Source organism: Megalops cyprinoides, chromosome 2, assembly GCF_013368585.1.
Source record: "Megalops cyprinoides isolate fMegCyp1 chromosome 2, fMegCyp1.pri, whole genome shotgun sequence".
NCBI classification, from domain to species: Eukaryota; Metazoa; Chordata; class Actinopteri; order Elopiformes; family Megalopidae; genus Megalops; species Megalops cyprinoides.
Window position 1 is genome coordinate 37241264 of NC_050584.1, and position 13534 is coordinate 37254797.

Below are 13534 nucleotides of genomic sequence, written 5' to 3' on the forward strand. Positions count from 1 at the left end.
GGGGAAGGCTGAGTTTTCAGCCTCCAGCCAAGCCAAACCTGAGGATTCACTATACAGTTATTGCTTGGCACTCACAATTATAGACACAGACAGGAATATTACTTATACAATTGAATTGAGTCTTGCCCAGATTGAGGACTAGACAAACCAGAGCCCCACATAACAGAATTTATGATAAGTCATCTGTGCTCAGACATGGCCTCCAGTCCTTAGCTGGGCTAGTGTGATGGTCTGGACTAATGTGCTCTTAATGCACCACATTACTCAACTTTGTCAAATGACAAAGTTATCATCTAATTCATTGAAGACAAACTCCTGTTAGCGCCTGTTGGAGACAACTATGGTGAAAAGACACACTGAGGTTAAGTATGGATGTTGCTACATTATTCATCGAGCATTGATGGCCAAAGTAGATTCCATTACTGCCTTTGTTTCCTCTGCTTTGCACGGGCTCTGAGGTCATGGGGTTAAAGATTGGTGATAGTACTTAGGAGCTCATTTAACGGGTGAAGGCTATCAGTTTCGAAGATGTGTAAAAACCAGATGTTTAAATAATAACTGTGCATTTACAACAATATTTTTTTTTCTTTTAGATTCTAAGTCATTTTTAGAAACAAATCAACTGTTAAAATGAACTGATACCAGCACCGTACTGGATATCAAGTGCGGTTCCAATAAGCAGCATAATGTTCACATAACACATGAAGTTCCCAGGTTACGGTAGTATCTTAGTATTGTCTTACTGTCTACAATATCTTAGCCCACAAAGCAGCAATAGAGTTCATTAAAGTACTGGTGTACTCCTGTTGTCAGCAGCCATTCCATACGCAAATAAACGAGGGCTTGAAAAGCACTAGGCTGCCACTGGGATGCAGATACAACCAACTGGTGTGGGTAGTAACGAGCGCGGGTGTTTTTGGACGTTTATAGATATGACAAATTGGCATTCTGTGGCGGCTTTCTCTCTGCGTCTGTCATCGAGCCAGGAGGGAGAGGGCAGGAGAATACTCTCCTTGCATGAGCACCCGTCTCCTCACACGTCAATAAGCCGCTGCTGTTTACCGCCTCATTTTCCCTCGGCCCTGTCCGCGACGCTTTTCCCTGGCCCACGGCTCAGGGGGCACTCGATCAATACCGCAATACAAGGACAAAGTGGTTCTGAACGCCTCTGCCTCTGGCTGCAGCTTTAAGCCTCGAGGCCAAATTCATTTCGGTAGTAAACAAGGGAGAGATGAGCAGCTGCTTTAGAGATGAATTGTCGGCAGCCGTCTTCTTAGCTTCGCTGCCATAAAGAACTGCCGCCGCAGACAGTTTTGCGTGCGCTTGTATTTTTCCCCTCAATTATGCAGACGCAGCAGGCTCAGCTATCATCAACTTTGAAATTATTAATTTTATTTCTTCACAAACAAAAAAATAAATCAAGAGCAGATCGGTCTTCTGGGTATTTTTAAAAAGCACATTACGGTCATCCAAGGGAATGAATAGACTTGCGTCTGCTGCGAATGGTCGGCATGCCCCAGGCCTATGGATTTATGGAGAGTCACATTTGATAATGTCTGCAATCAGCTGTCAATGTCAAGGGCACTGATGGATGCCGTGTTGAAAATGACTGCTAATTTAACTTTGATCACCGTCTGACATTTTAAAATAGAGCATGAAATTAATATAACCTTCTTCAGAGAAATGTGAAAATCAAAACCTTCATTACCTGCATTAATAACACCTTTACTGAATTTAAGAAAAGAATCTGGTCCTGGTTAAGTATTACAAGATAACATTTACAGCTTACTCAAAATTCACCTGAACTTCATCTGGGCTAAAGGGAATTTTCCTTTTTTTAAAATAAATAAATAAATAACAATACTTTTTTTTTTTTTTTACATATTAATCCTTTTAGCTGTACACAAGTGAAGTGCTGCCTCTCATGCAGTGTGCAGCAATAAGAAGCACAGACAATAACTTCAGCTTGTTTTCATAAGGCAAACTGCAAAAAGATGTAAAGCTGAGGGCTTTACATCATTAACATTTTACAGGTTATCTGGGACATATTTTCAGCATGGGGAAAAACAGCATGATATCATATGCAGATAAGTGCACACACATGTATGAGGTATTTCCAGAAATAGACGATTCAGTATAAAACGTTTGATAAACTGCGAATCCAATGCAAATTCAGTATTTCAGGAGTTTTGTACAATTCATCAAACATCTGTTGTGAGATTACATACTGAGGCAGGTAGAACTGTATCTATCAGTAATTACCTTTGGTCAAACCAGTATAGAATTCAATATTGGATTAGTGCTGTAATGCTAGTATCAAATTCTTCATATCTGCCGTGCTACAGAGATTTCTGTGTATACTATTGATTCAGAAATGACTCAGGAAGGAAGCGGTTTGTGGTGAAAACTAGTATATCAGGCTGCTGTGACAGTGAGGCTCAGAGTTAATATGCTGGGCAGGAAAATACACGCACAGGGATAAGAACTGGCATGTTCTGGCTACAAACGCTGCTACACACATTCACTGTTTCGTTGCTGTTTCCGAAGCGAATATGAGGAAAGAATGGAACATAAGGGGCATTAGACCCTCACCCCAGCTCCTCATCCCTCTCTCTCTCTCTCTCTCTCCCCACAGTCACAGTGCTCACCTCTGCCTCCATCCGGAAGCTCTCTCTACTTTAATCAAAGAACAGGTGATCAGTCATGCCCAAGCAAGACCGATGGAGCGTCGGCTCGGAACATCCACAAAGTAAACACTTTCTTACTGCTGAGGAGAGACCTGCACTTGATCCTGACAAATGCACTGCATCCAGAGCTTTCTGCTGGGACACACAGAGCAGACCGTGAGGCGCACTGAGCAGCACGTGTTTTCATGCTAAAAGTGGTGAGATGGCAGCTGTGCACGTAGCATTGCAGCACTCATCTGTCCTCCAGCCTGTTAGCCTGACTGTCAGGAGCGGGTTGATCTGCGGGCACAGAGGCAGCGACATGCCGCTCGTGCACCGAAGCGCTTCTTTAAACGGAGTGACACCATGAATCACAAACCACCTCCCAATAATACAGTGCTCAGCACCACGAGATGGTCCATACGACGACTGGCATTAGTGCTATCGGTTAGCCGGTATACAGAACATTAAGTATACGTATCTTGGTCACAGAGGTACAAATGCGCTTATCATTAAAAAAAAAAATTCATAAACCGTTAACCTCTTGAGGAAAACATATTCACTGGAATTTTTGCTCTCATTCTGAACACATTTTAGTGATACATTTCAGAGAAAGTAATAGTCAACAAGTTTTGTTTGATTTCTTACAGCAAGGCAAACAAATGTATTCTAGTAACATAATATGCTTTAATAATTATTTGTCAGTACTAAGACTAGTCACCATAACTCTTACACCGTAACTATTCATTTTATTCACCTGTTGAAGGCATTTCCTCCTGAAAATAAAGTGCAATTTTATGCAAATCTCAGACTCAATAAAGCCACAACATTCATGGAGAAGGACCCCAAGTAGCTGCTCAAAGCAGCATTCCTTGCTGTTCCCTAGTGCTGGGTGATGGGAATGGTATATTTAACGCCAACAGGAACAGACCTACGTCAATGCTGCACAATTCCCTGTCACTGGGGCCAGGTACTTATTAAATTACAGCAACACCTCACACCATTTCCAGTAAACCTCCGCCCAGCCCCTGCAAGACGGCTGCACCCAGGGGCAGGCTGACTGCTGCACCTCCAAGCCAGGATCCTGCCACACGCCAACCAAAAGGTAGGTGTCGTTCCAATTATGCGCTTTGTTTATGGCCATGTATCGGGTGCTACGGTAAAGGGCTCACTGCCTGCCTTGGCCGGCAGCTGCAGTAAGTAAAGAGTTAATCAGGAGTCCATTACCGAGCCGTTTTTCTCATTACATTTCCGAGCCCAGGAGGCACTGCCATCCAGCACATTGATTTTTGTAAATGTCACCTCGTTGCGTTCACTACTGGAGAACATTATGCCACCTTTCTCTAAGGCTTCTCTCTCGCTCTCTGTGTTCCTCCACACCTTTCATCTTGATGCGCATGCTTCTGCAGGAAAAGATTGTTCTTTCTGGAAAGGTTACGGGCATTTCCACATTACTGCCCAAGGAAACACAAAGCAGAACCTAATGATCAGTACCAGTAAGAGAAGCGAAATGCACGCAAGAAAGCAATTTCTTCCGCACAGACTCAGAGTAAATCATAGCGGGAGACGTGGCGATCTAAAGGGCCACCTCGGGTATCAGTAAATGTCAGCACTATTGCTGAGGTGCTTTTTCTCCCTCGTCCTTTTAAATGATTCACCTGCGCCGATTTGTGCCGCTTTGAGCGGAGTGCCGCTGCTGCATGCATTCCAATGAGCGGGGCTCTCCCAGTGCAAACCTACCAACAAGTGCAGATGCAGCCGCTTGGTCCTCCGGATGGTCCGGATCAGGCGACGCCCCATCTTCTTGGCGTACCACACGGAGGCAAGCATGGCGCACAGGCAGTCAGCTTCGGTCCCTCACTTTCCCCGGGCACGGTGACGGGGCAGTCACCCCCGGGGGGACGGCCGGGCCCGCAGGGGAGCGGCAGCCGGATGTCCCTTCACCACGCGGGCGAGGAGCGGCCTCTCGGAGATCCAAACTTTTCTCCCACCTCCGCGCGATCGGCAGCTCGATTGCTGTATGGAGCAGCGTGAACAGGAGGAGGAGAGCTCTCAGAGAGGGGAGTGGAAGATAATGAGCCTGCGACAGGAGCACTCCCCTGCTCTGATACCGATTCCAGCTGCGGGAGTCACGGGGACAGCTGGAGAGCAGGAGATGCCAGCTCTGGAGGTCTCTGGATTTGTTGTCTGCTCTTTTTCCCTGGGAGAGAGGCTGCTCTTTTCGCCTCCCCCCCCACCCCCTTCCGCTTCCTTTTCCTTCCTTACCCAGACAAACCCTTAAACACAGCCCTGGCTGACGCGATTACCGGCAAATTGATGAATGGAGCACAACGCTGAGTGGGGTCTGCAGCCAGGGCAGATGAAGCGCAGGATGTAATGAGACTGGCACTGTCAGGTCCAGGTGCCCACATCCTTCTCTCCTTTCAATGAGTCAGCAAATGAAGCTCCCAGAATGCTGACTAAATGCTGCTGTGCCGGGCTGTGTGTAGACCTGCAGCCCCACAGCGCACGGCAGCTTCAACAAGCACGGAGCAGTGAAGGAAGAAAAAAGAAAAAAAAGAAAAAAAAAAAAAGAAAGCAAGCCAGGTCAGACCTTCTTCTCCATTCAGACTCTTGTCTTCATACCTTCTCCCTGCTCACCTCTTCTTTCTTCTGTTCACTGACATCCTTGAGCTTTTTTTTTTTTTTTTTTTTTTTTTTTAGTACGTGTCAGTGTTGGTATTCATCCCAAGTGCTGCTAGAGGGCTGTGTGAGAGAGGGGGAGAGAGAGAGACAGAGAAAAAGAGAGAGAGAGAGAGAGAGAGAGAGAGAGAGAGAGAGAAAAAGAGAGAGTGGGAGGAAAGACCCTGCCCTAGCTGTACCCCTTCTCTTCCTCTAACCCTAGCTGTGCCCTCTCTTCATCTGGCACCAAGATTTTTCTTTTTTTTTCATAACTTTCTCTCCTGTTTGTTTCTCCACCTAGCCAGTGGAGTATGCCAGCCAGCTAATCTGTCCCAGCTCATGCTTGGTTTCAACGGCTACTCCATGAGTGAGAACTCAATTAGCAGGTTCTGTAAGCTCTACTGACAGACACTGTGCGAGACAGAAACACCAGCAGCAGTTGGCTCTCTCCATTCCTCCCTACATGCCGATTCATGATCCTCCAGCATTTTGCTTGCTTTTTTCCCCACATCATTTATGAAATGGATTTTTCATTGCCCATTCTGAAAACCATGAATGTCTCCCTTAATACACACAAGGTATGGTTTTGGGCCACCAGACAAGTAGCTAGAGGCTAATTCACTTTACCTGAAACAACAGTTGCCACCCACCTCAACGGAAATACTGAATACAGCTTTCTCAGTTTTGCAGCCATCAGGTAATTGAAGCTTCATTGCCATGGACACGTTAACAATGCCTAGCTGACTAATAGGTGTCATTTCCACTGACAGCTGTTGTAGCTGTATTTCAGAGTCAAACCAGTGTATTGCAGCTTTATCTTGTGCCAAGTGAAAGATTCTTATTATAATAGCAGTTCCATGACGACAATGCATAAACGCACAGCTACTGATTAAAAACATATTCATACTCAAATCACTCTGTTCAACCATCACGTGAATATTTAATCACCAAGACTTATCGATTTTATACAGTCAAGTGTTATGCTAAGTCCACCCTTCCCAGTCTTTAAACCTAAAATGGTTTTTAACATGTACAAAATGATCTCTGCCCTGACACAGGTGTGTCCTTGTTATGGAGCGGTGCTCACGCATATTGGGGTGTGTGATGAGCGGCTTGGCCGGTGTGGAAGAGGAGAGGTGTTAGCGCGCGCTCCATGCTCACCATCAGAGGACATTGGCAGAGCCTACCAATGCCACGCTAATGGAGCAGCCCATTAGCTTAATGACACCCAATAAGCGCAGGGACAAATAAGTGCTGCGCACGCTTCACCTAGAGCCCCTCAGATAGGGCTCCTGACCCCGTGGCACAGCCCCATCTTCTGATGGACTGCTTTAATCGCGGCAGAGAGATGAAAGGGGGACGGGAGTGCCACAAGACACTGCTCGCTCCACTCCCAGTTACTCACAGTCAGCACAAAGTGCGGCCCGCGCCGCCCTGCTGCAGGACTGGGTGCTGCTGTCACCCCGTTAACACACAGTCAGTTACGCTCATGAGAAAGTGAAGAAAAGACAGGCCTATGCGTCTGTTGGCTCATTACTGATGGGGAAAAATGTGATTAAAATAGATCCTGTACCCTTCGGTATGAAACTAAGGACAGAAAGCCATTGATGCCAACAGCCGCTCTTGTGTGCATTTTTTAAATCAAAATTTCTTTGCATCCATACATGCAACGCAAGCCACTGAGCTGATGCTGTCGAAACTCAACTGTCTATCTTTGAAGTTGACAAAGCAAACCCAAGAATTACAACCACCTTACAACTCACTTAGCTCAACAACTCATTAAAGAGCAAACACTAATATTCCAAAAGAAACAGTGTAATACAGTACTCACTGACTATATATGTGGCTGCTAGCTAATACCATATATGATTAGCCTGAAACCATTGTTTCATATTTGACGTATTCATCCTTTGTAGTATTACCCTTCAGTCAGCTTACCCTTTAAGTGTGCCTTCATATGTGAATTCTATTAGCCATGGTGACTGGCAGGATAATATTGCCTACCTAGTTAGGCGGGACATGTGTAGCAGGTGGAGTATGGATGGCTGGCAGGTTGGATGCTTTTATTTTTTGTGCCTGTCAATCATTTGTGTGTGGCCACATTGTCTTCTGTCTCTCTATAGTACGTTCTTCACTGTTGCTGTATTTTTGTGAAAAGTAGCAGTATTGGGGAAACATGCTTTAAACATTGTAAGAAATTTCATTTCAATATGGATGTCATCACAGAAATGCATAACAGTACACATGGATGAACAGATCCGCTTCATTTATCTGGAAGAAAGATTCTGCATCTACAGTCAACAAGTAGGAAATTAAATTTAATGTGCCAGCTGGAATAAGTAAAATATGTCAAACATTCAGCCATTCAATTAGCTAAATATGAAGAACTGATTATGTCTGTCCGTAAATGTGTGGGCCTGCTTATATAAACACTTGAAAGGCAGTTATTGTTGTCAATCAGGTTAATCTGTAAAATAACTTGTCTCCAACTCGCATCTATGCAATTAGTGAGCAGTGTTAAATGGAGAATTCATTCCCTTTGCAGAAGGGCTGTGACACTCTGAACCAATGACAGAAGAGAGAAGAGAAGAAGGGCGTGCCCTTACGAATCTATCCAGGGAGCACACAGACAAAAGAAATACGGCAAACAAGCAAGCATTTTATGCTGGAAGACAGTGCTAACTATTCTGCTACAAATCATACATGATCAGTGTTCTTTTCTCAGCTAAAGTGAAAATACCTGGCATGGGCAGACATGATTGCACTAGTCTGGTAGAAGTGAATGCCATTTATTGTTGTTCTTATAATCTGCTTTTTTCTGGTGCTGTTGAGGAGCAGTAGTGAATATATAACATTATGCTGAACGGGTGAGATCCACAGTGTATAGCTGTTCACCTGCTGGAATACTGATATGCTGGAACATCTGTGCCATCAATCCCATTCATGCGTGGATAACCACAGGCTGACTGTACGTCACTTCAGACACAGTTCTAGGGTCACACATGAATAAACACACAATGTTGCTGCCTACACTGTAGCTACAATAGCCACTTAAAAATATGACTGAGAAGAGGGTAGCATATCTTTCAGGCAGCTACAGACATACTCTCATACTGGACACATTGGCTGACATTCACCAGCGTTACACGACTCACTGCTGAGCAATATGCACATTTTCAAAATTAAAATGTCAAAGGTTTTCTGCGCTTGAATGGAAATTTGGCCATCAAGACCCAATGTATGGTTTTTGAAGTCTAGACAATATTAAACACAAAGATAACAGTAACCCTTCTTTCACAATGTTTAAGTAAATCTTAAAAAAGGCGCTGCGTGAATGGCTACACAAGCTTACAGTGTCACTGTAAAAGGTAATACTGTATCATAGCATATTCATGTCTTTGTATGCGCTAAGGATGAACAGGGAGCTTTGCTCAGTGATGTAGTGCAACTCAGGTGTTCAACAGCCAGTTACAAGTGCATAATCTAAAATGGCCCAATGGAAGATAAGCGTAGTCTCCTCCAGCCTGCATTACTACACACAGTTGGACAGAACTAATGCACTTATTGCCCTGGAGGGTTAGCGACATTATCCCCAACCTCATTACAGCATCAGGAGCGACAGGCATGGAGGACCAAGAGAGAAGACTTCCATCTGAGGCCTAAGACACTCAGAGAATAAAGTTTTTCAGTGCACACAACATTGAGATAAAAGACATGAAAGAAAAAAAAGGTCAGATTTTTATATTTTTGTGTCAACTCCTCTGTTGTGTATGGCGTAATAAGGTGTTTTGCATGACTCTCTGCAGGTCTAAGGCTGACTGCCTTTGCAGCCGGCAGCTCTATCTCCAGCCACTAAAAACCGTCACCATTTATTCTGATCCTGACAGCTAGCTGGAGCTCTATATCAGGCTGTCTGCCTCTGCACCAGGGAGATGCAGCAGAAGGTGAGGTAGGACGGTCAGTCTGTCACGGTCCGCTGCCAAAATCAAGCAAATTCCTCCTGTCAGTCTTTGGTCAAGAGCGGTCACCCCTTGTACAGACTTCTGGATCTGTTCAGCACAGACTCAGTTTTGGAGAGTTAGACTGTGGTTAAACTGACACTGTTTAGAGTGGGGAGTACTGCCTTCAAAGCCAGCCATCGAATGAAACTGTAATGACAACACAAACATTCTGCAAGGCTGGGGGGTTTTCTACTGAACTCCAGGCGTCTCATTCCCCACAGACCTCACGGTCTGAGACGTGTGAGACGTTCGTGTCTGCAAGACGCTCCGCAAACACTGCCGAGAACACTCCCACCCACGCAGCCAATAAGGCAGCATTCGAGACCCCCCTCACACAAGTCATCTACCATTCTGCATGCTATGCCTACTGTAGGCATTTTTTAAGTGCATAATAAAAAAGACAGTTAAATATTCCATTAATTATAAAAGCCAAACTTGGCCAGATGTCTTTTGAGCTTGAGTACATAGTATCAGGTAGGTAAGTCACTGAAACTGGGGGAGATACTGGTACCACTTCTAGACACTACAGTTACTGAGGAAACACTGATTAGGACGTAGTTATGTGTGTACATAATTCAGAACTCTCTACCAGCCCTTGCAATCCTACAAATTAATGTGCTTGAGGGCAACCAAAACATGTAATCAGCCTACTCAACTAACAACTTGGTGCATGCATGTAAAAGCTGAGGCCCAAGCAAGTATGTTAATGGGCTTTTAAATTATTAAGTGTGGGATGAATCATTGCAGATGGATTTACAGTATGGTCCGTAAGGGCAATCAGGCCACAATTACATAACTTCAATTAGCGAGACAAAGGGCTTTTCATCTGAGGCAGCCAGAACCTGTTGAATAGCCTGTCAGTAATCCTCATTTAAATTGTATATCTACACAATCATAATGATATTGTATTTATAGTGTATTTATTAAATTAACCAGTGCAATTGAGGATAAAACGATAAATAATGCTGAGCGTAACGCACTGCTACGAAATGTTCTGGTGGTACCTCGGTTCCTTACCATGACAAACCACTCAATGATCAGAGCTTCACAGAGGACAGAAGAAACAACAGAAGTCACACATCTACTCATGCTAAAGAATGTGTCTGAGATGAGCTGAGCAGCAATGCTCAGCTTCAGTAGTTGAAACCACCAGCATGTAAGTAGCTCTTAAAATGTGTAACAGTACGGGTGTGTGTCAGGTGCCAATTTCAAATGACCCCTTGTATGTTCGGGTACAGCCTCAGATCCACATTTTGAGAGCGTTCAGCAGCCCATACGCAGCCCAGTGGAAGACACCTCGGTGCACTTTGAAAGCCACTTCTGAGACATGCACAACGACGGTGAAAGCTGCTTCAGCACTTCCACAGGCTGTAAGACAGCTTTCAACCCCCCCAACCCCGGGAGAGGGGACAGAAACATCACAGACTATTACAATGATACATTTAAACATTCAGCACATCCATGAAATTAAAAAGCAGAAGGAGACACTTCAACTGTGCCCACATTCAATGTCAGCTCATGGCGCAGCCAGAGACTGCTGAGTAAATGCGCACCTTTCAGCAGCAGACAGCTTTTAATCACATCTAGGCAAAGAAAGGGAAAAAAAATAATAAAAAACATACCACAAGTAGCCTGCCTTGCAAGCTCTCATGCACTGTGGCAACTCTGCCACCTAGGGCTTGCAAAGCGTACTACAACTCAAAGAGACCATGAAAACAAATGTACAGCTTCCCCAAAATGATAAGTGAAGCTTCATCTCAGCGGTGGGGCAGATGAGAATCATTTTGCGGGAGTCTGAAGACAAGGGGAGCTGTAGCTGACGGCAGACGCGGATGGCTACATTTCACAGTCAGAGGTGTTACCTGCAGGAGTGCATCGCTTTGCGAGTACAAGGTGGAGAAGGCTGGGGCCGGGACCTCCTCATTTCCTAAAGCTGACGGCCCATCGAAGATGCATTCCAGGGACTCTACCTACAGAGGGGCATGGAACTCAACCGGTCACATTAGGCCAGGGATGGAGGACACACAGCGTTGGTGAGCTAAGAGACAGAGAGTAAGAATGTATGCACACACACACACATGCACACACATATGCGCGCACACACGCGCACACACGTCCGCGCACACACACATGCACACATGCGCACACACACGCACACACACACGCGCACACACGCACACACACGCACACACACACACGCACACGCACACATACACACACACACATACACACACACGCGCACACATGCACACACACGGGCGCGTGCACACTTGGGTGCGTACACGCATCCACACACACATGTTGGTTCTAATAGCAACTCTTATGTGGTCTGACAGGAAGTGAAGATCTGCTCACTGGACACATGACCATATGAATGACTCTGATGAGAGATGCCAAAACAAGACAGCAGAACAATAATTCTGTACGTCATGAATGCAGCATCAGACAAACTACTATTCGACCAACTACAGCGAGACTCCTGAGACATGGACATTGCAGCTATGAGATAATGGAGTTATAAGGCATCATTTGGTAGAATTGAGCTGTAACACAAACAAACCCCTACTGAATACCATTTGGCTAAACATACAAATGGTAACTAGTGCAGCCTGAAAAAAAAAATCCTCCACCACCCTTCAAGTTCAATCTGCTGCAAGCCATGCAGCCTGCAAGTTTAGGGTAATGTCTTGTGATTTTGTGTTTGAGGACCAGGTGTCTGATGACCACTAAATAACTGAACAAGCAGAAATGCCCATTAAAACTACCGAAAACCTCTGTACTCCAGCGAAATGTGACCACTTCTACATCAAAGCAAACCACCTGTGGCTCTTCCAGGGTCTTTTAAAGATGACATCTGCAGTTTAAGCAGATCCACAGTATAAGACGGTGTGTCCTACGTGGTGGTGTAGTGACGCCTTCGTACTCAGGCCATGACAGGTACAGTACAGTCACAGGTCAGCTGTATTCAGGAACATGGGGCGCTGCAAGATGTCAACTCCATCTGCTGGGGCAGTCAGAGCCAAAGGCTGGCTGTGCCACAATGCAAAAACACTGCCTGAGGATACAACACGTGAGCAGCTTAAGGGAAAGCAGCTCTTCTCACCTCAATCAACACAAACACATCCTTCGACAATGATATACATTCCCAGCTAACACGTAGTTCTCATGGCATTCCATTAACATTGTGCCAGTGATGTCACATCACTACAATGTTGTAAACATAATGAAGATATTTTCCTCCTCACTGTGTGAATGTCTGGTGAGGGTGGGGAGTGTAGGATACTGCAGTAAATGATGGCAGCAGAAGTTGGCAAGCAACCCTGTCAATCAGGGGCAGTGAGGAGACATAGGCTCTGAGAGGAAGCTGAGCTTGCCTCACCCTGCCCGCTTCACGCCACAGCTCTCTGGGAGTCCGAAACATGCGCTTCTTCATCGTTACGCTGCTCTCAGACTGAAGCTAACTTCGCTAACAGCTAACACTAAGTGCGTTGCATTTCTGTAACACACACCTACATTATGATGGGATTATTTTATTACCTCTTGGTTAAGATGTTAATATTAAAAAGTCCTTTTCACAAAGTCCTTTCACCACCACCCAGAAAGACTTAGTGCAATCTATACATCTTAAAGCTAATGTTGTTGAGATTTAGATTACCTGACAGTGTTACCTTCATCATCCCAAAATGAATTTAATCAAGGTGGTGAGATTTCAATATATCACCAAATAATAATGACTCCAGCCCACATTGTAATGGAGCCATTAGAACATGGGACTCTGAGCTCTGATTTAAGACTGTGGCAGAAAGCTGTAATAAATCAAATCAGATAGCAGGGCAGTCAGGAAGAGGTTTGGAGTGGGGTCGCAGTGATTCATATTTTAATTACATGGAGTACACTGAAGAAACAGTGTCAGTTTCATTTCCCATCACTCACTATTCTAATGAGTGGAGCTGTAATGATGAATATTAGCCACAAGGTGGAGCAAGAGATATATCATCTGAAGAAAGTAAAGCCTTTTTGAAATACTTTAGGTCAGCTTTTTGAAACTGATCCAAATACATCACTACTGTGCTCTGAGCACTATAGTTTGGTCCTAAAGCTTGATGTAATGTATGAGCATAGAGTGTGTAAGTGTACAGCTGAAACATACAACTGTCCTCAGCAGACAGCCCATCTTAACCGATATGAGCCTTTAAGCACAGAGTT

At 44.8% G+C, this 13534-nt stretch overlaps 1 protein-coding gene across 15 annotated transcripts in view; it reads right to left on the reverse strand.

The window, feature by feature from the left end:
* The window catches only part of dlg1 (discs, large homolog 1 (Drosophila)), a 170112-nt gene that overhangs the window by 80542 nt on the left and 76036 nt on the right, over positions 1 to 13534 (reverse strand). For 8 of the 15 annotated variants that reach the window (XM_036517307.1, XM_036517197.1, XM_036517189.1 and 5 more), the window contains one exon: positions 11191 to 11298. The exons of the other annotated variants lie outside the window; for them this stretch is intronic. In XM_036517307.1, coding sequence (XP_036373200.1) covers positions 11191 to 11298 — 108 coding nt within the window. The remainder of the gene's footprint in view (positions 1 to 11190; positions 11299 to 13534) is intronic. 15 annotated transcript variants of the gene reach the window in all.